Raw genomic sequence first — 27707 nt, 5'->3', positions numbered from 1 at the left:
AGAGCTGAGGGAAGTGCAATGATGAACATCTCTCCTCTAAGCTACATCTAATGATCACATGATCTAATAATCCCTAAAACGACTAAAATAAATGTTTATTTTTTTAGGCACAGAAACATTTCTAAATGTTCATCATAATGAATTGTCCTGGTCAGTGTAGACATCACATACTACTACTAAAGAGTGATCTCTTTCAGTGTTAGATCCAATCTAAAAGATGTGACATCTGCATAAAAGGGAAATTGTTTTTGGAGTATTTGACTCTTTGGTTAATGTTGAGAGCCTCCACAAGGCTTTGCAGCTGAGGTGCACCTTGGAATTTGATGTGCTTATGTCATTTCTAAGCTAATGACTATGAGACGGAATATTTATAGGATGAAAAGCGAGGCTTGGAAAGGGATTGTGATGGGGAAGTGGGGCTTGGATAATTACAGGGATGGTACTGCCAGTAGGATGCATTGCCAGGAAAGTAATTAGAGGAGAGAAGGAGGGAAAAACAATACTGAAGAACGGAGGAAATGATATGGAAGTCTTTGATGATAATAGGATAAGAGGTATTATGCGCGGAGTGGGCTGTGCATTATATTGATGTGTTTTGTGTAGTGAACAAGAACATATACCAGACAAGATAGATAACCATCATAATAGGTTAGAATGAAATCACAATCTGAAGAACATCACACTTGAAAAAAAACAAAAAGGGGGGAACAATAGACTGTAAAGATGTAAGACGGATCTGAGCAAACCTTAAATGAATGCTTAAACAACAAACCTTAGAAAAGATCAAAGACTATATATGAGTAAGATGTGCTTAGGAAAAATGTAAAGCTAAAAAAAAGTCCCCTCCTCAACACAAATACTGTTATTTTTCTGGGTGTATATTTTTTTCCATTAAGGTGTACCTTCTCATTTGCAAAAACTATTTATATAATTTAGTTAAGATCAGTATATGTATATTTCAAGTTTACATCGGATACAAAAAAAAGTGTACCGTATTTTTCGCCCTATAGGACGCACCGACATATAAGACGCACCCAATTTTAAAGGTGCAAAATCTAGAAAAAAAAGATTCTGAACCCAACAGTGATATTCAACCTGCGGACCTCCAGATGTTGCAAAACAACAACTCCCAGCATGCCCGGACAGCCGTTGGCTGTCCGGGCATGCTGGGAGTTGTAGTTTTGCAACATCTGGACGTTAGCAGGTTGAAGACCACTGGCATAGGAGGTAATACTCACAAAGTCCCCGCCGCTCTGGACCCGTCACCGCTCATCACCGCTCGTCACCACTGCCCTGGATGTCGCTCCATCGCTGTTGCCGCGTCCCCGACGCTCTGGACGTCTTTTTCCCCGGGATCCACGCTCTCCGTCGCTGTCATCAGGTAGCTACGCACGCCGCTCCTATTGGATGACGTGACGGCGTGCGCGATCACGTGACGACGTTGAAGGAGAGTGCCGGCCATGCAGGGGATCCCGGCACAGAGCAGACACCGAGGAGGCAGGTAAGGTCCCTCCCTGTGTCCTGTAAGCTGTTCGGGATGCCGCGATTTCACCGCGGCAGTCCCGAACAGCCCGACTGAGCAACCGGGTAAGTGCCACTTTCGCTTCAGACGCGGCAGTCAGCTTTGATCGCCACGTCTGAAGGGTTAATACATGGTATCACCGCGATCGGTGATGTCCTGTATTAGCCGTGGGTCCCGGCCATTGATGGGCGCAGGGACCGTGGCGATAGGTGTGTATTCGCCATATAAGACGCACTAACTTTCCCCCCCCAGTTTTGTGGAAGAAAAAACGTCTTATACGGTGAAAAATATGGTATATTTGTGGGTGAAAAAAATTCTATTCCTTGCAGCTATGGCCTGTGTTTCTTGGCTGGGACAAAATGCAAGAAGTGAGGGCAGGACAAGCAGGGCTCTGTACAGGCTCCTGGCTTGTCAGTCATTCTACTGTGTGAGCCGGAAGGGTGTCACTGAGCCTTACTGCACAGAGCCCTGCTTGTCCTCCCACACATCCTGTATTTTGTCCCAGCCAAGACACATAGGCAATAGCTGCAGGGACAAGACATTTTTTTCACCCAAAAATATACATATTTTTTGACCAATGTATAAAAAAAATATACATTCAATGTTATTATCTACATTATATAAAAAAAATCAAATGAAAGTGCCTATTTAAGAACTGTTAGTGATTCTGACTGACAAAGTGTTGAACTGTGATAGGAAGAGATGGCTATCCAACCAACCTGTCAGTGAAACTGGGCAATACACTGCTCTAGTGCTACACACATTTTTGGTGCAGAAAAGTTACTTTATGTAGTACAGTAGGTTTCACATTTTCTCTTACACCTGTTGGAAACATACTCTTATAGAGATAAATAGCAGAACAACAGGCGGTCCCTTACAGAAGCCTGGAGGTTTCTGCACCAGACTACACATCCTCCTAGAGGTCACGTTGTTCCCAAAATGATCAACAGCTGTTCAATAAAAGATACCCCCTACCACAGCGCACTTCACCTACTTGCAATAAAGTCCTGTCAGGACTGTCCTGGTCCCTGACCAGTATGTAGTCAACACATTCCAAGTCTTTAGTGGAATTTATCTGAAAAGGTACCACTTTAACTGAAACTTAATAACAGTACACAAATCAACTTAAGGGTAGGGTCAGACATAATGGATCTGCAACATATTTTATGCTAATGATCCACTGATGACACAACCCTATAGTGTGCCTCCTGCTGTGCCTATCTGCTTGTAGCGTGGACCTCAGGGAGCAGGGGGAGCTGTACACTGTGCAACTCGCAGGTCCATGTGTATGTCTGCTTGTAACGTCGGATTGCAAAAAATGCGTATAGTAAACAACCGTCTAAATGCATTTTTCTGCCATTTTAGCCTAATTCTTCAATAGAAATCCTTGATTCATGAGATCAAATCATAATATGACATGATCAAAGCATAAAGGTTGTGGGGTGAGGTGTTTACAAAATTTTAATTTTTCCACCTGGTTTGTATCTGTGAAAATAATATTGAGTTTATTTGATGTATGCTATCCATATTCATACAGTACATTTGAAATGTTTTCAGACCCTATCACTCTTAAAATTTTGTTATGGTGTCCCCTAGTGACAAAAAAAAAAATGTTTCCTCAATTATTCCTTACTCAATATCCCATAATCAGAATTTGAAAACGGAATGTTACACTTTTTTACCAATTTATTAAAAAGGTAAAAGCTAATATATTGCAGTGAAATCAGTAGACAGACCCTTTACCCAGTACTTAGTTGAAGCCCCTTTGGCAGTGATTTGAGCCTCCTTGGGTGTTATGTCACAAGGTTTGTACACCTAAATGTGTGTATTTTCTGCCATTCTTCTCTGTTGATCCTCTCAAGCTCTGTCAGGTTGGATGGGGACCGTCAGTGAAAGCCATTGTCAGGTCTCTTCAGAGATTTTCAATTGGATTTAAGTCAGGGCTATGACATCAATCACTAGATGACTAGCCATGCCTATGGTATGTCAACTTAACCCCTTCAGGACCAAGCCCATTTTGGCCTTAAGGACCAGAGCGTTTTTTGCACATCTGACCACTGTCACTTTAAACATTAATAACTCTGGAATGCTTTTAGTTATCATTCTGATTCAGAGATAGTTTTTTCGTGACATATTCTACTTTAACATAGTGGTAACATTTTATGGTAACTTGCATCCTTTCTTGGTGAAAAATCCCAAAATTTGATGAAAAATTAGAACATTTTTCATTTTTCTAACTTTGCAGCGTTCTGCTTGTAAGGAAAATGGATATTACGAATCCATTTTTTTTGATTCACATATACAATATGTCTACTTTATGTTTGCATCATAAAATTGACAAGTTTTTACTTTTGGAAGACACCAGAGGGCTTCAAAGTTCAGCAGCAATTTTCCAATTTTTCACATAATTTTCAAACTCAATATTTTTCAGGGATCAGTTCAGGTTTGAAGTGGATTTGAAGGGTCTTCATATTAGAAATACCCCATAAATGACCCCATTATAAAAACTACACCCCCAAAAGTATTCAAAATGACATTCAGTAAGTGTTTTAACCCTTTAGGTGTTTCACAGGAATAGCAGCAAAGTGAAGGAGAAAATTCAAAATCTTCATTTTTTACACTCACATGTTTTTGTAGACCCAATTTTTGAATTTTTTGCAAGTGGTAAAAGGAGAAAATGTGTACTTGTATTTGTAGCCCAAGTCCTCTCAAGTAAGCACATACCTCATATGTCTATGTAAAGTTTTCGGCAGGCGCAGTAGAGGGCTCCGAAGGGAAGGAGCGACAAGGGGATTTTGGAGAGTACGTTTTTCTGAAATGGTTTTTGGGGGGCATGTTGCATTAAGGAAGCCCTTATGGTGCCAGAACAGCAAAAAAAACAAACACATGGCATACCATTTTGGAAACTAGACCCCTCGGGGAACGTAACATGGGATAAAGTGAGCCTTAATACCCCACAGGTGTTTCACGACTTTTGCTTTTTTTAAAAAGGTAATAGCAGAAAATACCCCTCAAAATTTGAAGACCAATTTCTCCCGATTCAGAAAACAACCCATATGGTGGTGAAAAGTGCTCTGCTGGCGCACTACAGGTCTCAGAAGAGGAGTAGTCACATTTGGCTTTTTGGAAGCAAATTTTGCTCTGGGGGCATGCCGCATGTAGGAAGCCCCTATGGTGCCAGGACAGCAAATAAAACCCCACATGGCATACCATTTTGGAAACTAGACCCCTCGGGGAACCTAACAAGGGGCTAAGTGAACCTTTATACCCCACAGGTGTTTCACGACTTTTGCATATGTAAAAAAAAATTTTTTTTTTACCTAAAATGCTTGTTTTCCCAAAATTTTTACATTTTAAAAAAAGGGTAAAAGCAGAAAATAGCCCCCCAAAATTTGTAACACAATTTCTCCCGAGTACGGCGATACCCCATATGTGACCCTAAACTGTTGCCTTGAAATACGACAGGGCTCCAAAGTGAGAGCGCCATGCGCATTTGAGGCCTAAATTAGGGACTTGCATAGGGGTGGACATAGGGGAATTCTACGCCAGTGATTCTCAAACAGGGTGCCTCCAGCTGTTGCAAAACTCCCAGCATGCCGGGACAGTCGACGGCTGTCCGACAATTCTGGGAGTTGTTGTTTTGCAACAGCTGGAGGCTCCATTTTGGAAACAGTGGCGTACCAGACTTTTGTCATTTTTATTGGGGAGTTGGGATGTGTAGGGGTATGTGTATATGTAGTGTTTTTTACTTTTTATTTAATTTTTTGTTAGTGTAGTGTAGTGTTTTTAGGGTCCAGTCGCACGGGCGGGGGTTCACAGTAGTTTCTCGCTGGCAGTTTGAGCTGCAGCAGAAAATTTGCCGCAGCTCAAACTTGCAGCCGGATACTTACTGTAAACCTCCGCCCATGTGAGTGTACCCTGTACGTTCACATTGGGGGGGGGGGGGGGGAAACATCCAGCTGTTGCAAAACTACAACTCCCAGCATGCGCTGACAGACTGTACATGCTGAGAGTTTTAGTTTTGCAACAGCTGTAGGCACACTGGTTATGTATCACTGAGTTTGTGACCTAACTCAGTGTTTCACAACCAGTGTGCCTCCAGCTGTTGCAAAACTACAACTCCCAGCATGTATGGTGCATGGTGTACACTGACCGCTGAGAGTTGTAGTTTGCAACAGCTGGAGGCACACCGGTCGTGAAACACTTAGTTAGGTAAAAAAAACTCTGAGTTTCACAACCATTGTGCCTTCAGCTGTTGCAAAACTACAACTCTCAGCAGTCACCGACAGCCAACGGTCATGCTGGGAGTTGTAGTTATGCAACCAGCAGATGCACCACTACAACTCCCAGCATGCACTTTAGCTGTTTGTGCAAGCTGGGAGTTGTAGTTATACAACAGCTGAAGGTACATATTCCATAGAAAAAAAGGGCCTCCAGCTGTTGCAAAACTATAAGTCCCAGCGTGCCCATAAGGGAATGCTGGGAGTTGTGGTGGTCTGCCTCCTGCTGTTGCATAACTACAGCTCCCAGCATGCCCTTTTTGCATGCTGGGAGCTGTTGCTAAGCAACAGCAGGAGGCTGTCACTCACCCAACTGCTGATCCACGCACAGGTCAGTCCCTCGCCGCCGCCGCTGCTCCTGGGGCCCCCATCCCAACATTGACGCCGGGGATCGGGTTCCGCAGCTCCCGGGGTCCACGTCCCGCACCCGCTCACGTCCTTCGGAAGAGGGGCGGAGCGGGTTGCGGGAGTGACACCCGCAGCAGGTGCCCTGATTGGTCGGCGGGTAAACCGGCCGACGAATCAGGGCAATCGTGAGGTGGCACCAGTGCCACCTCACCCCTGCTGGTTATGGCTGTTCGGGGCCGTCAGAGATGGCCCCGATCAGCCAGTAATTCCGGTTCACCGGGTCACTGGAGACCCGATTGACCCAGAATCCGAATTGTCCAGCGATCTGCGGCCATCGCCGACATGGGGGGTCATCATGACCCCCCTGGGTGATATGCCCGGATGCCTGCTGAACGATTTCAGCAGGCATCGGCACCGGCTCCGCTCCAGATGGCTGCGGGGGGCCGGGAAAGCACATGACGTTCTCATACGTCATGTGTCCTTAAGGACTCGGAAATGGAGACGTATGAGAACGTCATGTGTCCTTAAGGGGTTAAAGGGGTACTCCGGTGGAAAACTTTTTTTTTTAAATGAACTGGTGCCAGAAAGTTAAACAGATTTGTAAAAAATCTTAATCCTTTCAGTACTTTTTAGCAGCTGTATGCTACAGAGGAAAATATTTTTGAATTTCTTTTTTGTGTTGTGAACAGTGCTCTCTGCTGACCCCTGATGCTTGTATCAGGAACTGTCCAGAGCAGGAGAAAATCCCCATAGCAAACCTATGCTGCTCTGGACAGTTCCTGACATGGACAGAGGTGTCAGCAGTGAGCACTGTGGACAAGACAAAAAAGAAATTCAAAAAATAAAGAATTTCCTCTGTAGCATACAGCTGCTAAAAAGTACTAAAAGGATTAAGATTTTTTTTAATAGAAGTCATTTACAAATCTGTTAAACTTTCTGGCACCAGTTCATTAAAAAAAAAAAAACTTTCCACCAGGGTACCCCTTTAATGCAATTATGGTATTTTTCTGTGTTATATTTTTTGTGGACTCTTAAAAGTTTTTGTAACTTGTAAACTTTCAATAAAATACTTTGTACCGTAAGTCAGGGAGTCAAGTCACAGAGTTATCCCTAAGCTGCTCCTGTGTTGTCGTAGCTGTGTGCTGAGGGTCATTTGCTTGTTGGAAGGTGAACCTTTGGCCCAGTCTGAGTTTTTCATTAAGGTTTCCATTAATATTATCTCTGTACTTTGCTCCATTCTGCTCTCCCTCAACCCTGACCAATCTCCCTGTACCAGCTGTTGACCCCCCCCCCCCCCCCCCCAAAGCATGATGCTGCCACCACCATACTCCACTGTAGGGACAGTATTGGGAAGGTGATGACCAGAGACTGCTTTTTTTTACACAGATGATGATGATGATTAGAATTTAGGTCAAAAACATCAATCTTGGTTTCATCAGACCAGAAAATCTGGTGTCTTACAGTCTGAGAGCCCTTTAGTTTTTTTTGTGTGAACTCCAGGCGTGCTTTCATGTGTCTTTTACTAAGGAGCCGGACTGCCATCAGGAGGGTACACCCAGTACCCGAGTAAGGGGCCCAGCCCCACTGTACCCCCCTGACACACATACAGATCAGCCACTGTGTCAGCCTGTCAGAACTAAGGACTTGTGCACCACAGCTACAGCAGCACACACAGGTCCTTAGACTGATAGGCTGACACAGTGACCAGAGGTCTGGAGGCTACAGAGTCTGTACTACATACTGTACAGACAGGACACTCACTGCTGCCTCTACTGTCTGCCTCCTCCTCACTGGTTCTGGCTCCTCCTGCTGACGGCACACTGGAACAGGAGCTGCTCAGGGGAAGATCTGCTACACTGGGTAAAAGGAGAACCTGATCTTATTGCTATGTGAGGAGGGGGGCTGAGAGTCCTTCTATGTGTAAGGGTGGGGCTGGATAGGTGGGCCTCTTATGTGGAGGCTGAAAGTCCTGCCATGTGTGAGGGGGGACTAGATAGGGGGGTTCTTATGTAGAGGCTGAAAGTCCTTCCATGTGTGAGGTGTGGACTGGATAGGGGGGCATCTTATGTGGAGGGGAGGGGGCAAAGAGTCCTGCTATGTGTGAGTGGGTGATTGGATGGGGGGGCTCTTATGTTGAGAGATGGGGGCTGTGAGTCCTGCTATGTGTGAGGAGGGGACTGGATAGGGGGGCCTCTTATGTGGAGAGGAGGGGGACTGAGAGTCCTGCTATGTATGAGTGGGGGGGGAGGGCTATAGAGGGGAGACCTGTTATAAGGGGGGGGGGCTGTAGAGTGAAGACCTGCTGTTACTACTGTGTGAGTGAGGGGGCGCTTCTCTTTTTATTTAAATTTTTTGCACTTTATGTTGTTTATTGTCTTTTAATTAAGTATATTTTAAAATATTTCCATAAAAAGGGAACCTGTAATCAGTTTTATGCTGCCAAGACCACAGGAAGTATAAAACAGGCATTGCAATTGTGAGACCCCCAGGTGTTTCAGAGTAATCTTAATTTAAAAATGCTGCCACTACCTGGGAAACTAGTCCTTGGGGCGGGTCTCAGGACTAGTTACCCAGGTTCCTGTGCAAAATATAACTGGGAAAATAGTGAAAAAAACTTTTTAAACAACCACCTCTCAAAAACTGAAACATTGTGCTGGTTGTAAAATCCTTTTTATCCTGGCTCTTAGATTCAAAACAAATTTGTTAAAGGAGCTACTTTACTCATTATCCCCTGAGTGTCTGATCTCTTGGGGACCCTGCACAGCGCCCTGCGGCTCCCTTCGCACATGAAGCACTCATGTATCTCTGGCTCTTCCATAGAGATGAATGCACTAGGAGAGTGCCTTTCAGGAAATCGCAAGGGATTTCTGTGGTCGGACCCATTGCGTTCAGACACTTATCCCCAATCCCGTGTATAGGGGATAAGAAGTAAAGTAGCAAAGTAACCCTTTAAAGGAAATCTGTCATCAGTGTCACCTGCACTTACCTATCAGTACAGACAGGTAGTGCAGGTAACACTAATAACAACGTTACTTACCTTGTCCCATTCCATGCACGGGTTCTCTGGTAATCATCTCCGGTATCTTCAGCTCCGGGCCTGGCTTGGAGCATGGGCAGGGCTTAGTGACATCACCGCTGCTGTTCTCCAGCAGCGGGACCCAGCAGAGAACAAAGCTCCGCCCATGCTCCAAGCCGGGCCCGGAGCTGAAGATAATGGAGAAGATTACCAGAGATCACCTGCACGTAACTGGACAAGGTAAGTACCGTTGTCATCAGTTTCACCTGCACTACCTGTCTGCACTGACAGGTTAGTGCAGGTGACACTGATTACAGATTTCCTTTAAGCTCGGTAGTATACAGGATTTGGTCAGAAACAGTGTAATGGTAATATGTAAGGTGACATTTCCTCTTTCCTTTCTTCCTCATTGAACTCCCAGGCTCTTGTTTTTCTTGCCCTGTGTTTAAAACAGTTTTTCATAGATAATGGGAAAGATAGCAGGCATGCCTTGGGGGCAGCCACGAGGGGTTGGGAGGTCGGGGTCCAGGCCTTGAGCTGTGTAAGGGGCCCCAAAATTTCTGTATTTGTACACACCCTTTACGACCTTCACATCCTGATCAAGCGGCTACTGCTGCGAAACAGCTCTCACCAGTGGGCTCCTTGTAGCTCCTCAGTCACTCTCCTGTTACCTTAATTTATAAAGGGTGACTTATTGTAGACAAAAAGTGTTTATACTGTACCTGGTAAATGATCCTATACTTTCTCATGTCTACTAATTTTTTTGGCTTGTTTGTAAAATAGTTGAGTACCACAGAGGTTTTTTTTTCTTTTTCCCTCTGCCATTATGTGTCTCAGGCTCACTTTTTGTCAGGACTGTGATTTTACTCAATAATGCTAAAACCATCTTGTTTTTATTTATTTTTTCTATTTTTGCTTGGAACATTTCCAAATTTCTCTTTTTGTCCATCCCTGTATTTCTCTCACTCTCTCTTTTATCCAAATAAATATTTATATACGGTATGTGCAACTAGATAAATCATTTTCATGTGACTAATGGAAATCTAAGCATCACTTTTTAATTTTTGTCGAATCAATATACCAAATCCAAACCTGTCTTAAGGGGCAGCAAGGTGCCTTCAGTGTCACCATGCAGATTTAACAACCTTCGTAATTACCTGTTTTAGAGTCCACGGAAAAATATGGCTGTCCTTGCAAAATACTGTACACAACCCTTGCACTGCTTCCATAAGTAGGATCATCTGCATCTGTTGCTGACACCTGGATAATAGAGGTACCTGACAAAAATAGAAAACATTGACCTTTTTTAAATTAAGAGCTGAAAATCTAATTTAGTCTCTTCAATACAAATTAAAAAAAAAACCTTGCAAACTTTGCATAATGACAGCAACAGTAACGGTATAACCACTTGTCAGGGGAAGATTAATTGCCAGACACATCCTCCATTCCACTAATATATCCTAACAATATAATGAAGAAACCATTTTTAGAGATAAGCTACAGAAGCTATTAATGTTTCTCTGTCCCCTTACATATTGGATTTACCATTCACAGTCCACATGATGACTGCTTTAACCACCTGTTCTCTGAGCTAAGAAAGTCTTTAATTTCACTGGTATCTGGCCCTGTATGTGTTATGCATATAAATAATCTGTATTATTAAAGGCTTCTTCCACATTTATCAGCCAGATATATTCATGAAAGCCTTATTCTTAATGCTAGTAGAGATATAACATGCAGGCCAGGACTACAAATGTGCTTCCTGTTCATCATTTTACCCATCCTACATTAATGGGATACAAAACATTTTCATACATAAGGAATAACCACTGATGAAATATTTCAACCTTATATTGCCAGTATACTTATATTCCTGTCCAGACTATAAGCAAATGTTGGCCATCTTGTCTTCAAGCTATATATTAGTGCTGGAATTCGCAGAGGTTCATGGTGACAAGGGTAGACTAACACAGATCTGGATCCTCATGCAGTAAGGTTTACCACAAGACTTATCTTAGAAGTACTCTGTCAACTCTTTATCATGCTCAGAGCTGCAGGTACAGGCACATAGCTGATAGGAAGATAAAACAAATGATACCTGTCTCTTAGTTAATGGTTGTTTGCAAACTTATAAAATCATGTTCTTCTTCTAAGCTCAAGTGCCAGAGAGCGGTTGCAGCATCCACACATCCTACACATCCTCCTCTCCTACCCCTTTCTGCCCACTGTAAATGATGCACATGGTTTGGCTTCTAGCACTGAGCCTTGTGCATCGTTCATGCAGGACAAGGAGGAGATATCAAGGGAGGAGGTGTGCATGCTTGTCACGATTCGGCTGGCAGGAGGTGGATCCTCTGTGCCAGAGAGGGATTGGCGTGGACCGTGCTAGTGGACCGGTTCTAAGTTACTACTGGTATTCACCAGAGCCCGCCGCAAAGCGGGATGGTCTTGCAGCGGCGGTAGTAACCAGGTCGTATCCACTAGCAACGGCTCAACCTCTCTGACTGCTGAAGATAGGCGCGGTACAAGGGAGTAGACAAGAGCAAGGTCGGACGTAGCAGAAGGTCGGGGCAGGCAGCAAGGATCGTAGTCAGGGGCAACGGCAGGAGGTCTGGAACACAGGCTAGGAACACACAAGGGAACGCTTTCACTGGCACAATGGCAACAAGATCCGGCAAGGAAGGGAAGGGGAAGTGAGGTTATATAGGGAAGTGCACAGGTGAATACACTAATTAAACCAACTGCGCCAATCAGTGGCGCAGTGGCCCTTTAAATCGCAGAGACCCGGCGCGCGCGCGCCCTAGGGAGCGGGGCCGCGCGCGCCGGGACAAGACCGACGGAGAGCGAGTCAGGTACGGGAGCCGGGGTGCGCATCGCGAGCGGGCGCCACCCGCATCGCGAATCGCATCCCGGCTGGGGGCGGTATCGCAGCGCACCCGGTCAGTAGATCTGACCGGGGCGCTGCAGTAGCGGGGATGTTGCGAGCGCTCCGGGGAGGAGCGGGGACCCGGAGCGCTCGGCGTAACAGTACCCCCCCCCCTTGGGTCTCCCCCTCTTCTTGGAGCCTGAGAACCTGAGGACCAGACTTTTGTCTAGGATGTTGTCCTCAGGTTCCCAGGATCTCTCTTCAGGACCACAGCCCTCCCAATCAACCAAAAAAAAATTTTTCCCTCTGACCGTCTTGGAGGCCAGTATCTCCTTCACGGAGAAGATGTCAGAAGAACCGGAAACAGGAGTGGGAGAAACAAGTTTGGGAGAGAAACGGTTGATGATGAGTGGTTTAAGGAGAGAGACATGAAAGGCATTGGGAATACGAAGAGAAGGAGGAAGAAGAAGTTTGTAAGAGACAGGATTAATTTGGCACAAGATTTTGAAAGGACCCAGATAGCGTGGTCCCAGTTTGTAACTGGGGACACGGAAGCGGACATATTTAGCGGAGAGCCATACCTTGTCTCCGGGAGCAAAAATGGGGGAAGCTCTTCTTTTCTTATCGGCAAACTTTTTCATGCGAGATGAAGCCTGTAAAAGAGAATTTTGGGTCTCTTTCCATATGGTGGAAAGATCACGAGTCACTTCATCCACAGCGGGCAAACCAGAGGGCAAGGGAGTAGGGAGGGGGGGAAGAGGGTGACGGCCGTACACCACGAAAAATGGGGATTTAGCAGAAGATTCAGAGACTCTGAAGTTGTACGAGAATTCGGCCCATGGTAGAAGATCTGCCCAGTCATCCTGGCGGGAGGAAACAAAATGCCGTAAATAGTCACCTAGGACCTGGTTAATTCTTTCTACTTGCCCGTTGGATTGAGGATGATAAGCAGAAGAGAAGTTTAATTTAATCTTGAGTTGTTTACAGAGAGCCCTCCAGAATTTTGACACGAATTGGGCGCCTCTATCCGAGACGATCTGCGTGGGCAAACCGTGAAGACGAAAAATGTGTACAAAAAATTGTTTTGCCAACTGAGGCGCTGAAGGAAGACCAGGAAGAGGAATAAAATGTGCCATCTTGGAAAATCGATCAACGACCACCCAAACAACAGTGTTGCCACGGGATGGGGGTAAGTCTGTAATAAAGTCCATACCAATCAGAGACCAAGGCTGTTCGGGGACAGGCAGAGGATGAAGGAGACCAGCAGGCTTCTGGCGAGGAGTCTTATCCCGGGCACAGACAGTACAGGCCCGCACAAAATCAACAACATCCGTCTCCAGAGTCGGCCACCAATAGAAACGAGAGATGAGTTGCAAGGACTTTTTGATGCCCGCATGGCCTGCGAGGTGGGAGGAGTGACCCCATTTGAGAATCCCGAGACGTTGGCGTGGAGAAACGAAGGTCTTCCCTGGAGGAGTTTGCCTGATGGAGACTGGAGAAGTGGAGATCAGACAGTCAGGAGGAATGATGTGTTGCGGAGAGACCTCTACTTCCGAGGCATCCGAGGAACGAGAGAGAGCATCGGCCCTAATGTTCTTGTCGGCAGGGCGAAAATGAATTTCAAAGTTAAAACGGGCAAAGAACAACGACCACCTGGCCTGGCGAGGATTCAGCCGTTGGGCAGACTGGAGATAGGAGAGATTCTTGTGATCGGTGTAAATGATAACTGGAAATTTTGATCCCTCCAGCAGATGCCTCCATTCCTCAAGTGCCAATTTAATGGCCAGTAGTTCTCGATCCCCGATGGAGTAGTTCCTCTCCGCCGGAGAGAAGGTCCTAGAAAAAAAACCACAAGTAACAGCATGCCCGGAAGAATTTTTTTGTAGAAGGACTGCTCCAGCTCCCACTGAGGAGGCATCAACCTCCAATAGGAAGGGTTTAGATGGGTCAGGTCTGGAGAGCACGGGAGCAGAAGAAAAGGCAGACTTGAGCCGTTTAAATGCGTCTTCCGCTTGGGGAGACCAGGACTTAGGATTGGCATTCTTCTTGGTTAAAGCCACGATAGGAGCCACAATAGTGGAAAAATGTGGAATAAATTGTCTGTAATAATTGGCGAACCCCAAAAAACGTTGGATAGCACGGAGTCCGGAGGGGCATGGCCAATCTAAGACGGCAGAGAGTTTATCTGGGTCCATTTGTAGTCCCTGGCCAGAGACCAAGTATCCTAGGAAAGGAAGAGATTGACATTCAAACAGACATTTCTCCATTTTGGCATAAAGTTGATTGTCTCGAAGTCTCTGAAGAACCATGCGGACATGCTGGCGATGTTCTTCTAAGTTGGCAGAAAAAATCAGAATATTGTCCAGATACACAACAACACAGGAATATAAGAGATCACGAAAAATTTCTTTAACAAAGTCTTGGAAGACGGCAGGGGCGTTGCACAGGCCAAAGGGCATGACTAGATACTCATAGTGTCCATCTCTGGTGTTAAATGCAGTTTTCCATTCGTCCCCCTCCCTGATGCGGATGAGATTATAAGCACCTTTTAAGTCCAGTTTGGTAAAGATGTGGGCACCTTGAAGACGATCAAAGAGTTCTGAGATAAGAGGTAGGGGGTAGCGGTTCTTTACCGTGATTTTATTAAGTCTGCGGTAATCAATGCAAGGACGTAGGGAGCCATCTTTTTTAGGACACAAAGAAAAATCCAGCTCCGGCAGGAGAGGAGGATTTGCGGATAAACCCCTTTTTTAAATTTTCCTGGATGTATTCAGACATAGCAAGAGTCTCTGGGGCGGACAGAGGATAAATTCTGCCCCGGGGTGAAGTAGTGCCCGGGAGGAGGTCAATAGGACAGTCATAAGGCCTGTGAGGAGGTAAAGTCTCAGCTTGTTTTTTGCAAACTACGTCAGCATAGTCCATATAAGCCTTAGGGAGACCGGTTACAGGGGGACCCACAGGGTCACGGCAGGGAGTACTGGGAACCGGTTTAAGACAGTCCTTGAAACAAGAAGTACCCCAGCTCTTGATCTCTCCTGTGGACCAATCAAGGGTTGGGGAATGGCGTTGAAGCCACGGTAGTCCAAGGAGAATTTCGGAAGTGCAATTGGAGAGGACCAAAAACTCAATTCTTTCGTGATGAGGTCCGATGCACATTAGGAGGGGCTCCGTGCGGTAACGCACGGTACAGTCCAATCTTTCATTGTTAACACAATTGATGTAGAGGGGTCTGGCGAGACTGGTCACCGGGATGTTGAACCTGTTGATGAGAGAGGCCAAAATAAAATTTCCTGCAGATCCGGAATCCAAGAAGGCCATAGTAGAGAAGGAGAAGGTAGAGGCAGATATCCGCACGGGCACAGTAAGGCGTGGAGAAGCAGAGTTGACATCAAGAACTGTCTCACCTTTGTGCGGAGTCAGCGTACGTCTTTCCAGGCGGGGAGGACGGATAGGACAATCCTTCAGGAAGTGTTCGGTACCGGCACAGTACAGGCAGAGATTCTCCATGCGGCGTCGTGTCCTCTCTTGAGGTGTCAAGCGAGACCGGTCAACTTGCATAGCCTCCACGGCGGGAGGCACAGGAACGGATTGCAGAGGACCAGAGGAGAGAGGAGCCGGGGAGAAAAAACGCCTCGTGCGAATAAAGTCCATATCCTGGCGGAGCTCCTGACGCCTTTCGGAAAAACGCATGTCAATGCGAGTGGCTAGATGAATGAGTTCATGCAGGTTAGCAGGAATTTCTTGTGCGGCCAGAACATCTTTAATGTTGCTGGATAGGCCTTTTTTAAAGGTCGCGCAGAGGGCCTCATTATTTCAGGATAATTCGGAAGCAAGAGTACGGAATTGGATGCCGTACTCGCCAACGGAAGAATTACCCTGGACCAGGTTCAGCAGGGCAGTCTCAGCAGAAGAGGCTCGGGCAGGTTCCTCAAAGACACTTCGAATTTCCGAGAAGAAGGAGTGTACAGAGGCAGTGACGGGGTCATTGCTGTCCCAGAGCGGTGTGGCCCATGACAGAGCTTTCCCAGACAGAAGGCTGACTACGAAAGCCACCTTAGACCTTTCAGTAGGAAACTGGTCCGACATCATCTCCAAGTGCAGGGAACATTGCGAAAGAAAGCCACGGCAAAACTTAGAGTCCCCATCAAATTTATCCGGCAAGGATAGTCGTAGGCCGGAAGCGGCCACTCGCTGCGGAGGAGGTGCTGGAGCTGGCGGAGGAGATGATTGCTGAAGCTGTGGTAGTAGCTGCTGTAGCATCACGGTCAGTTGAGACAGCTGGTGGCCTTGTTGCGCTATCTGTTGCGACTGCTGGGCGACCACCGTGGTGAGGTCGGCGACAACTGGCAGTGGAACTTCAGCGGGATCCATGGCCGGATCTACTGTCACGATTCGGCTGGCAGGAGGTGGATCCTCTGTGCCAGAGAGGGATTGGCGTGGACCGTGCTAGTGGACCGGTTCTAAGTTACTACTGGTATTCACCAGAGCCCGCCGCAAAGCGGGATGGTCTTGCAGCGGCGGTAGTAACCAGGTCGTATCCACTAGCAACGGCTCAACCTCTCTGACTGCTGAAGATAGGCGCGGTACAAGGGAGTAGACAAGAGCAAGGTCGGACGTAGCAGAAGGTCGGGGCAGGCAGCAAGGATCGTAGTCAGGGGCAACGGCAGGAGGTCTGGAACACAGGCTAGGAACACACAAGGGAACGCTTTCACTGGCACAATGGCAACAAGATCCGGCAAGGAAGGGAAGGGGAAGTGAGGTTATATAGGGAAGTGCACAGGTGAATACACTAATTAAACCAACTGCGCCAATCAGTGGCGCAGTGGCCCTTTAAATCGCAGAGACCCGGCGCGCACGCGCCCTAGGGAGCGGGGCCGCGCGCGCGCCCTAGGGAGCGGGGCCGCGCGCGCCGGGACAGGACCGACGGAGAGCGAGTCAGGTACGGGAGCCGGGGTGCGCATCGCGAGCGGGCGCCACCCGCATCGCGAATCGCATCCCGGCTGGGGGCGGTATCGCAGCGCACCCGGTCAGTAGATCTGACCGGGGCGCTGCAGTAGCGGGGATGTTGCGAGCGCTCCGGGGAGGAGCGGGGACCCGGAGCGCTCGGCGTAACAATGCTTAAGCTCAGCATCCCCTCTACAGCTCTTGAGCTTAGAAGTAAAACATGATTTTATAACCATTAGAGACAGGTATTGTTTTTTTCTTTTTTTATCTCCTGTGAGCTTTACCCATGTCTGCAGCTCTGGGCATGATGGAGGGCTGACATATTCCCTTTAAGCTGATCATACACCTTTAATAGCCACCATTCATCATCCCTGTACACAAGAATGTTCAGATTGACTGAATGTTCATTTGTCCTACATAGAGAAGGGGGGGGGGGTGAGGGGGATCAAGTCGCTGCCAGACAGCTCTAGCAGTAGTTTATCCATCCAATTACTAAAAGTTGGGCAGTTAAAAATCCAGCATGCACAAACCTTTTCTCCTATGACATCTGAGTTTAGAGACCTAGACATTACCAGGGAATTCTTATTTGTGACACAATTTTGGTTCTCTTAACAAGGCTCAAATGTCCAGCAGATGACAACTTAATATCAAGATGGCTCAAGAACTAATCACTTACCTGTAGGGTCTATTTTTCTCAGGCTGAATCCTAAATATTAGATCTTATATATTATATGCCCTCTATACAGTGCAAAAAGAATTTTAATGTGCATGTGTTCTGTATGGGCACAGGTTTTCTCACAATCCAAGGGTACCCCTGTCCTAAATTGTACAATGCACGTAGAGATGAGCGAATTTTTGAAGAATTCAATTTGGCCAATTTTCCAATTTTCAGAAAAAATTTGGTTCTGTACAAATTTATTTGTGGCAAATCGCAATAAAAAATTGCTATTTCTGGCCTCTAGAGAGCCTCAATGGGGGTGTAGAAAACTTTTGCCTTGCCGTGTGTGCTGTTAGTGAAAAAATACAGTTTTTCAGTATGACATACAAATTAGAGGCATCACTAATAGAATCACTGTCGCAGAGCGGCACAATGACAGAGCCTGGAGGTGGCAGCAGTATGAGGAGACCATATAGTGGCTGAATGACACAGCGTGGAGGTGGCAGCAGCATGAGTAGACCATATAGTGCCTGAATGACACAGCGTGGAGGTTGCGGCAGCATGACGAGACCATAGGGCCTCACAATTGAAAAGATTAAAGATATTTTTTAACATTGAAATTGAAGATTTCAAATAGATTAACCAAAAAAGTTTTATTTAATTTGCCAGCAACATGAGGAGACCATATGGTGGCACATTGACACAGCCTTGAGGTGGCAGCAGCATGAGGAGACCATAATCTGGCAGAATGACACAGCCTAGAATTGGTGGCAGCAAGAAGAGACCATATAGTGGCTGAATGACACAGCCTGGAGTTTTCGGCAGCATGAGGAGACAATATAGTGGCTGAATGACACAGCCTGGAGTTGGCGGAAGCATGAGGAGACCATATAGTGGTTGAATGAGCCCAGCCTGGAGGTGGTAACAGCCTGATGAGACAATAGGGCCTCACAATTTAAAAGATTAAAGGTATTTTTTAACATTTAACTTGAAGATTTCAAATAGATGAACCTAAAAGTTTTCTTTAATGTGCCAGCAGCATAAGGAGACCACATGGTGGCACAGTGACAAAGCCAGGAGGTGGCAGCAGCATGAGGAGACTATAATCTGTCAGAATGACACAGCCTGGAGTTAGCAGCAGCATGTGGAGATCATATAGTGGCTGAATGATACAGCCTCGAGTTGGCGGCAGCATTAGGAGATCATATAGTGGCTGAATGACACAGCCTGGAGGTGGTGGAAGCATGAGGAGACCATATAGTGGCTGAATGACACAGCCTGGAATTGGCGGCAGCAAGAGGAGACCGTATAGTGGCTGAATGACACAGCTAGGAGGTGGCGGAAGCATGAGTAGACCATATAGTGGCAGATGAGACAGCTGAGCTGGCATCACCATGAGGAGAACATATGGTGGCAGTATGAGACAGCCTGGAGCTGGCGTCAGCACGAGGAGAACATATGGTGGCAGAATGAGACAGCCTGGAGCTGGCATCAGCATGAGAAGAACGCATGGTGGCAGAATGAGACAGCCTGGAGCAGGCATCAGCATGAGGAGAACATTTGGTGGCAGAATGAGACAGCCTGGAGGTGGCATCAGCAGCATCAGGAGTCCTAAAAGTGACCCAGTGACAGAGTGGGGCAGTGGGTGGCAATACCAGTACCCAGTGACGTAGGTGGGTGAAAAAAGGAGAACTTGGCATCAGATGTGTGTTGCAACAGGCGGGTGACAGGATCAGAATAGTAGCTGAGGTGTAGTGTAGGAAGAAGAAAACGGTCTCTTCTGTAAAAGTGTTAGTGTGCACAAGTAAGTATTGAATATATGTATGACATAAAACTTAACTCTTAAAAATATTCTTAGGATAAAATATCTGTACCCAAAATTTTTATTTTTATTTAACAAAAGGAAAGGTGTACAAAAAACACAATGTGCCACCTACACCACCAAGTATTGATGTGATACAAATACCTCTAAAAGGTGGAAGAGAACATTTGGTCCATTGTAACCGGGGAGGGGGGGGGGGTAAAAACTCCCCCTATAAGGCCCTATTCTTGCCCTAATAATTCCCTTCTTGGAAAGTGTTACTCGCCCTCTGTTCATATAGTCGGTCCAACACATGGAGGGTCGAATCCCAAATCGTGGAAACGTCACAAATCAGACTATGTTGGGGGATACCGTTCTGATGCTTTTGCTCAAAGAGGGTGTGTTTTGCGGTTTACGAGTGGCTGAAGTGCATGCAAAGTTTCCTTCCCATTATTAGGTTGTCTTGCAGATGGGGGGAACACTTCAGGAACTGCTTGACAACCAGATTAAACACGTGTGCCATGCAGGGCGCATTGCTCAGGCTTCCTTGTCGCAGTGCAGACAAGATGTTCTTCCCATTGTCGGCCACCATAGATCCCATTTCCATGATTAGATGTCTTGATAAATAACTTTTAGCAGTTCCTCCCCTGTGTGATTCGGTTCCCCAAGGCAAACCATGTGAAGAACAGCATGACACCACCGTGCCCTGCACAAATGGTATGATGGAGGTGCACTGAGACTTGTCCATGCAGTGGAGGCTGAGGAGACGGAGTCTCACACTGTCACTGTCAACGGCCTGAGAGCGTGGAGGCGGAAGCGGCGTGACTTGTCCAAGTTGTTGTTGTGGCTGTAAACTGGTCTTAAAGGACATGTATTGTTCCTGACCGTAGTTACAGCTCCACACGTCGGCGCTGCAGTGCACTTTGGTACACACTGATAGGCTCAAGGATTGGCACACCTTCTGTTCCACAAAATTGTGCAGGGCTGGTACTGCCTTTTTCGCAAAGAAATAACGGCTTGGGACTCTCCACCTTGGCTCGGCACAACCCATCAGTTCTCTAAAAGGTGCAGAGTCCACCACTTGAAAAGGGACTGCAGCACCAGCAACTTGAACAGGAGCACATTTAACTTCTGCACTGTTGGATGAGTGGGCGCATACTGTTGTTGTAACGCCGAGCGCTCTGGGTCCCGCGGCTTTCCCGGAGCGCTCGCGGTGTTATAGTAACAGCAGCGCTCCGGTCTCTGTCTCTGACCGCGAGCGCTGCTGTGTTCATGCTGGCGGGGACGAAATCCGCGTGGCGGGTCAGAACCGTTCACGGATCGCGCCCCGTTCTACTCACCCTTCTCCTCCTCCTGTGGCTGTCTCGTCCAGGCGCTCGCGGCCCCACTCCCTAGGGCGCGCGCGTGCCGATGTTCTAAGATTTAAAGGGCCAGCGCACCGCTAATTGGTGCCTGGCCCAATTAGTTCAGTCACCTCCCTACTCATAAATACTCACTTCCTCTTCCCTTCCTTGCCGGATCTTGTTGCCTTGTGCCCTTAGAAAGCGTTATAGCGTGTTCCCAAGCCTGTGTACCCAGACCTTCTGCTGTTGCCCCGACTACGACCCTCGCTGCCTGCCGTGACCTACTGCTATATCTGACCTCGCCTCTGTCTAGTCCTTGTGTACCGCGCCAGTCTCAGCTGCCTGAGAGGTCGAGTCGGTACTGGGGAACACGACCTGGTAGTTACCGCCGCAGCAAGTCCATCCCGCTTTGCGGCGGGCTCTGGTGAACACCAGTTACTGCTTAGAACCGATTCCCCAGTACGACCCGCGTCATCGCCTTTCAGGTACAGAGGATCCACCTCCAGCCGCTAGTCTGGACGCTGACTTTTGTCTCTTGGACATGGCTTCGCCGATGGATTACTGGTGGAATGACTGACTCGAAGTAGGAGGAGCAGGAGCATCTTGATCGACAGAAGATGGGTATGACAGACAGCTTCCTTCGGCTGAGATGGTGGAGCCTTGGCTGGCTGAAACAGGGAGCAGCATGCCCAGGCGGCTTTATGGTGATGCTGCATATGTTGACGCAGGGCTGTGATGCCAACATTGGGACCCTGGCCACGCTTTACCTTCTGCCGACACATCTTGCATGTGGCCAGGTTAACAACCTCTGGATGCTTGATGAAAAACTGCCACACCACCAAGTAGCTGATTTTCCTCCCCAACCGTCTGCACTGAATGACTGCTACTGCCGCCGATTCCAGGAACCCCTGTTCCACTACCTCCCAGGAAGGTAGGCTGCCGCGAAGAAAGTGGTCTACCCCAGGCACGTTTGGCTCCAGACTTTCCACTTCTGCCACCATGTTGACTGCCAACCATGCTACCACCTTGCTGGCTCAGCCACTGCCTCACGGGCAACCCTCATCTCCTGATGATGATTAAGCCACATCTGCACCCGGCTCCCAAGTGCGATCGGCTTCATCTTGATAGAGTTATGTCTGCACATCACTGATGTCCTCCTCAGGTTCCTCAACAGCGTCTGCTTCAGGAGCCTGAATGCTCGCAACACCACCTCCCACGCCACTCTCCTCATCACTACTTGCAGAGTATGTGGGAAAAAGGACCATCGATTGCAGGCGCTGCTAGCTCAAACATCAGAGTCACAAAGTATCTTGTCAAAGATCCACGTATGGATCCTTTTTATTGTAATAAAACAAAATAAAAATGATGACACTTTTCGAGGGTATCCCCCTCTTCCTCAGATCAACATTGAGGTGATGTGCACTATTTTTCTGCTTCAAGTTGAGCAGCCACCTATAAGGGGCTTGATTTCCTGACTGCTTTATAGCCACCATACAATTGGGTAATACACAAGGCGCCGTATGCTGTCTTTCTTTCTTTCTACATCACTACTTGCTCGCCTAGCGGAGGAAGCAGCAGATTTGTCCTCCACTTCTTGGGTTGGCAGTAGCTGCTGACTGACCTCTAGTAGATCGTCTTCACTAAATAGTGGAGCTGAACCGAAAGCATACGATACTTCTGTTGGGAAGGGGACAGCATAGGAAAGAGGTAATGAGAGGACAGGGACTGCTCCCGGGCTATGCCAACCGAGGGTTGTGTCTGAGGAACCCACCGACTGGGGGTGTCAGATGTCACTTGTGATGAAGTGGATGATGGTGTTCACCAATCGATGATGGCAGATGGGTTGTTGGTCGAGACATGACCGCTAGCTGATACCGGGAGCTCAGGCCTCTCGCTGCGACTCCTGCTTCCACTCTACCCTAATCTGCTGCAACCTCTGCCTGCGCCTGATTAATTTAGGCCTCTGCCACTCCTCTGTGCACATCCTGGCCCTTCTCTACCTGACATAATTAGTGCGTATATGAGGGGAGGACAATACGCTCCACTACGCTTAAAACAGTATTTGTCTAGAACAGCAGCAGGTGTATACTTTTGTTTGGCCTTTCACAGTAACTAGGCCCTTAAGACTTTAACATGAACAAAATGGTACACCACGTAGATGCACGTATGTGGTATGCACTTATGAGGGGGGTACAATACTCTCTACTACACTTAAAACAGTATTTGTCTACAACACCAGCAGGTGTGTACTTTTGGTTGGCCTTTTATAGTAACTAGGCCCTTAAGACTTTAACAGGAACAAAATGGTACACCACGTACATGTACGTACGTGGTATGCACTTACCAGGGGAGTACAATAAGCTCCGCTACACTTTAAACAGTATTTGTCTACAACACCTGCATGTGTGTACTTTTGGCTTGACTTTCTCAGTAACTAGGCCCTTAAGACTTTAACAGGAACAAAATGGTACACCACATAGATGTACGTATATGGTATGCACTTATGAGGGGAGTACAATACACTCCCATACGTTTAAAACAGTATTTGTCTACAACAGCAGCAGGTGTGTACTTTTAGATGGCCTTTCATAGTAACTAGACCCTTAGGACTATAACAGGAACAAAATCGTACACCACATAGATGTGCGTACATGGTATACACTTATGAGGGGAGTACAATGCGCTCCAGTATGCTTAAAACAGCATTTGTCTATAACACCAGCAGGTGTGTACTTTTGGCAGACTTTCACAGTAACTAGGCCCTTTAGACTCTAACAGGAACAAAATTGTACACCACCTATATACGCACAGGTTACAGTTAATAGAGGACAATACGCTACTCTACACAACCTGTTTTAGGCAATAACAGCAGATGATTATGGCTTTTAGTGCTCTGCTCACCCTAACTGGCTGTCTACTATTAGCTTTTCAGTTGTACATACCAGTGCTGCAGCACTTTCTCTCTCAATCTCTCTCCCTTCCCTATCAGTGCTTCTTGTCCAGATTTGGGCTTGAGGTTAATCATTGCTATAAAAATGCTTTTCTGTGCAACACACACTGCTCTCTGCCCCCCCCCCCCCTCTACAATAAAACACTGATGGGACTGGCTGCAAGCTGGCTGCCGATTAGATAGGGCTGTGACATCACAGGATGCTGTCTGCTGATAGGCTGCAAGCTGCATGTGATTCAGGGTAATACCGCCTACCCAGCTTGTCACCTTTCCAGAGTTCCTTACCCCATGCCCTCACATGTGGAGCTGCCATCTTAGATGCCCTGGAGCCTTGACCGCACTAAATGGAGTTCAATGAAGCGATTTGTGCGATCGAATCGCAGCAATATTCGGATTCGTGGCAAAGCTAATTTTTCATGAAATTCGTAACAAATTCGGATTCGTCAGATTCAATTCGCTCATCCCTAAATGCACGTATCAACCCTATACCTACTGTCTTACAGGAATCTATTTCCTGCTGTTGAGATGCTCAAAAACACTAATATAATGTATATAAAGATACTTTGGAAAAATACATTAATCCAAAACAGAGGGAGTTGTGTTATAATTGACAGAAATGTATTATTTTCTAGTTTCCTGATGCTCATTGTAAAGGGAGTAGTGCTATTATTGACTGAAATGTATTATTTACTAGTTTCCTGATGTTCATTGTAAAGTAAAATCTTTTATATTAAAGTATATTAATCAGGGGAAAAAATCTTTTGATATTAGTTATGAAAAATGCACATTGCTTTATGAAGTAAGCTGCTGTATGAAGATAATGATATGCATCAAGCTGGAAGAAAAAGAAAGCCATGGTGGTCTCTAATCCCTTGTGCTGTGAGGTGTATTACTGTTACAATAGTAATTACTAACATGTACTATTATGCAGCTGTCTTCTGTGTGATTATTGTACTCTCCTATAAAATAGATGCAGCCAACACCCGTCGGTAATGAGGGACATAGGAGATCATTCTGATGTCGGCCATTTTAAATGTGCCTGTCATTTCAGGTAACTTTTCAGGATAAGCAGCCCTGTGTGTGTACATATGAAGCAGCACTATTTCTGGCCATTGAATATCTATTCTATAGCATTTTTAGCAGATTTCTGCTCTGCTGGGTTTATCTGTAATTTGCCGTTCTCTCAGAGCCTAATGTCTTCTGTGTCTGCCTCATACTGTATATACACAGTAGGAGATCCTGTATGTCTTTGTGCACAGCCTAAACTGCAGCAACCACAGCCTGCACAGTATATACTGTCATAAATAAAGAAATCAAAAAGCAAATTTGGCATCAATTTAAACTACAAATTAAGGTGCAAAAAATAAGTTACAGCTCTGTAGGTGGAAAAATAAAAGCATTATAGAGATCAGATCAAGGTGATACAGAGAATTTTTTTTTTAGGTATTTGTCTTTTTTTTTTTTTATAGTAAAACAATACAAAAACGTATTCCTAGTTTAGAATCATAGGAATCATACCCACCCAAAGAATAAACTTAGTATGTCAGTTTCACTGTAGGGTGAACTGAAAAAGAAATTCAATTGTGCAAGTTTGAGGGACAATAATTTTTTCTTCAGTTTTGCCCCACAAATTATTTTTTCCTAGCTTTTTAATATATTATAGAGTAAAATGAAACCAAAATTATTTTTTTTTCCCAAATGCTTACCAACTGGTGACATCTCTGGTACGGAGGCTGTGTAGGGCCCATCGAGGAACTTGGGCTCATTGTCATTTATGTCTTGGATTTTAATGATAAATTCAGACTCTGGCTCCATAGGTCTGTCAGTCATTCTATTCAGAGCCTGGGCTCTAAGGGTATACTGAGCTCGTTCTTCTCTATCTAGTCTTTGTATAGCATGGATGTCCCCTGTTGTATCATCGATCGTGAACATGGTTCCTGCCCCATCACCAGTAAGGATGTACTTTATTGAGCCATCTCCTCCATCCATATCTGAATGAAGCTAAAAAAGCAATAAAATGAAAGAAATAAAAAAAAATAAAGTCCTCCACATAACAGTTTGTATTCAGTTGAGTTCAGCCTCTTTTTAACATTCAGATGTACAATTATTAGCAGCAAAGGCACTTCATGTGTGTCTTGTGATGTCATGGAAAATATACTATGACCACGTGGAAGACATTAAATAACTTACAGTTACGGTGTAGCAAGTATGGCCCATTCTGAGTTTCACCGTGGGGCACCATACCACATAGTTGCATTCAAGCTAAGTTTGCAGTCCAATACCTAGACTATGGCCACACAGGCATATTTCTTGATCCATATTATGGCTGTCTTGTCCTGACAATGGGTCTAATAACCTGAACTGACAGCATCATAGCGATGTATGATGCTAATAGTTTGGGCTATAAGACCTGAACTCAGGCCCAGACTTAAAGCCGTAATACCCATGGCTGTGTTATGCTGGTGGCAAAATGGCCTAATACATTGTAACAATTATTAGGAAAGAAGGGAGATTAGTGCTGCTACTTACGTATTTAGCTAACAGAAGAATACTCAAATATTATACTAAAATAGCCTCAAAACACTGCAAAATGCTGTGTGTGTAAATCAGACCTAAAGCCAACATTCACAAAACTACAGTACGAGGGTTAAAAAAAAAAAATACTCGAGAAAAACACCCAAACACCATGTTATGTCTAGTGCAGGGCATAAGGGGGGTGCTTTGTATATTTGCAGCACATTGAATTTAAAGGAGATCTGCAGTGTTAGACACTTATCCTTTACCTGCAGGCTGGGGGATAAGTTTTTGATCGCGGGGGTATGAACGCTGGGACCCCCGCGTTCTCCTGTACGGGGCCTCCTGTGCAGGAGGCGTGTCGGTTGCAGCATGATGCCACATCCGACACGCCCCCTCCATTTATCTCAATATTATTTATGTGAGAGGCGGAGATGCAGCATTTGTACTTCTCCTCACTTAGTAAGAAAATGGGAAGATGTCACTTCAAAAAGCCTCTTTGTAGTCCTAGCCTTACATGGATTTCAATAATAATTTATATAGATGGCAGCTTGAAATAAAAGGCATTGTCTCATGAGGACAAAAACTTTTTAATATGCCCTCCATGAACGTTCATGGAGTCCCCAGCCCAGATCTTCTCTTTGTGATCTAGAACATAGAGCTCTTCACAAAGCACAGCTGTCGTTCTAGAATACCAAGCTTGTCCATGTATTACGTGGCCACATTTAAGACTAGCATATAACACTACAATTCATACTACAGCCTTTGTAGGGGAAATGTATAACTGAACCACTCTGGGGTGATCACTGTAGTTTCCTGAAGCTAGTCACGAGGCTGGCTTCTATTGTCTTTATGGCTAAAAAGAAAAGTTAAAATGTGAGATTTATAAATGTACACCCTGAGACACATACCCTAAGCAGTTTTTGTGAAAAAAAAAATGGAGAAATAGAGAAATGCAGATAGTCATTTACTCCATATCTGCCACATACTGTCTTGGACAGTAGAAAACGGATCATATACACCATTGCACTGGAACAAAGCAGCAGGTGCAGTGATATTGGGTATTCCAGTAGATAACTTCTGTGGCAGTCCTCTGTAATGGCATTTTGAGTAGTCGCTTGCCCAGAGAACAATGCTTCCATCTGTGGTGTGTGACTTATTAAGTGAAGGTTTTAATTAGAGAGTTGTAATGATTAAGATACGACTCTAAACAACTCACTAAGAAATACAAAGCCGAATTTCTTTCCATTAATTTATGCGCTCAGGAAAAGAAATCTCCTTTCACAAAGTAAACTAACAAATTAATCCTTCTCTGATGGAAACATCTTTATTATTATCAGAGGAACTACACTGACATTTCACTAGTCTGAAATGATCGAGGTAGTAATTAGGTCCTGGCATATACTAGCCAGGCACTGCTACATACCTTCTACATATGGGGAGAGGGCACTTTAATAGCGTCATG

The 27707-nt window shown here is 45.9% G+C and overlaps 1 protein-coding gene across 7 annotated transcripts in view; it reads right to left on the bottom strand.

Moving 5' to 3' along the window:
* The window catches only part of CDH20 (cadherin 20), a 507006-nt gene that overhangs the window by 52757 nt on the left and 426542 nt on the right, over window positions 1-27707 (bottom strand). For all 7 annotated transcript variants that reach the window (XM_056520978.1, XM_056520981.1, XM_056520977.1 and 4 more), the window contains 2 exons: window positions 25435-25729; window positions 10324-10443 (listed from right to left, as the gene is read on the bottom strand). In XM_056520978.1, coding sequence (XP_056376953.1) covers window positions 10324-10443; window positions 25435-25729 — 415 coding nt within the window. The remainder of the gene's footprint in view (window positions 1-10323; window positions 10444-25434; window positions 25730-27707) is intronic.

The sequence above is a fragment of the Hyla sarda genome, chromosome 5 (genome assembly GCF_029499605.1).
Source record: "Hyla sarda isolate aHylSar1 chromosome 5, aHylSar1.hap1, whole genome shotgun sequence".
In the NCBI taxonomy this organism is placed as follows: domain Eukaryota; kingdom Metazoa; phylum Chordata; class Amphibia; order Anura; family Hylidae; genus Hyla; species Hyla sarda.
This window is presented reverse-complemented; position numbering and strand designations above follow the sequence as displayed.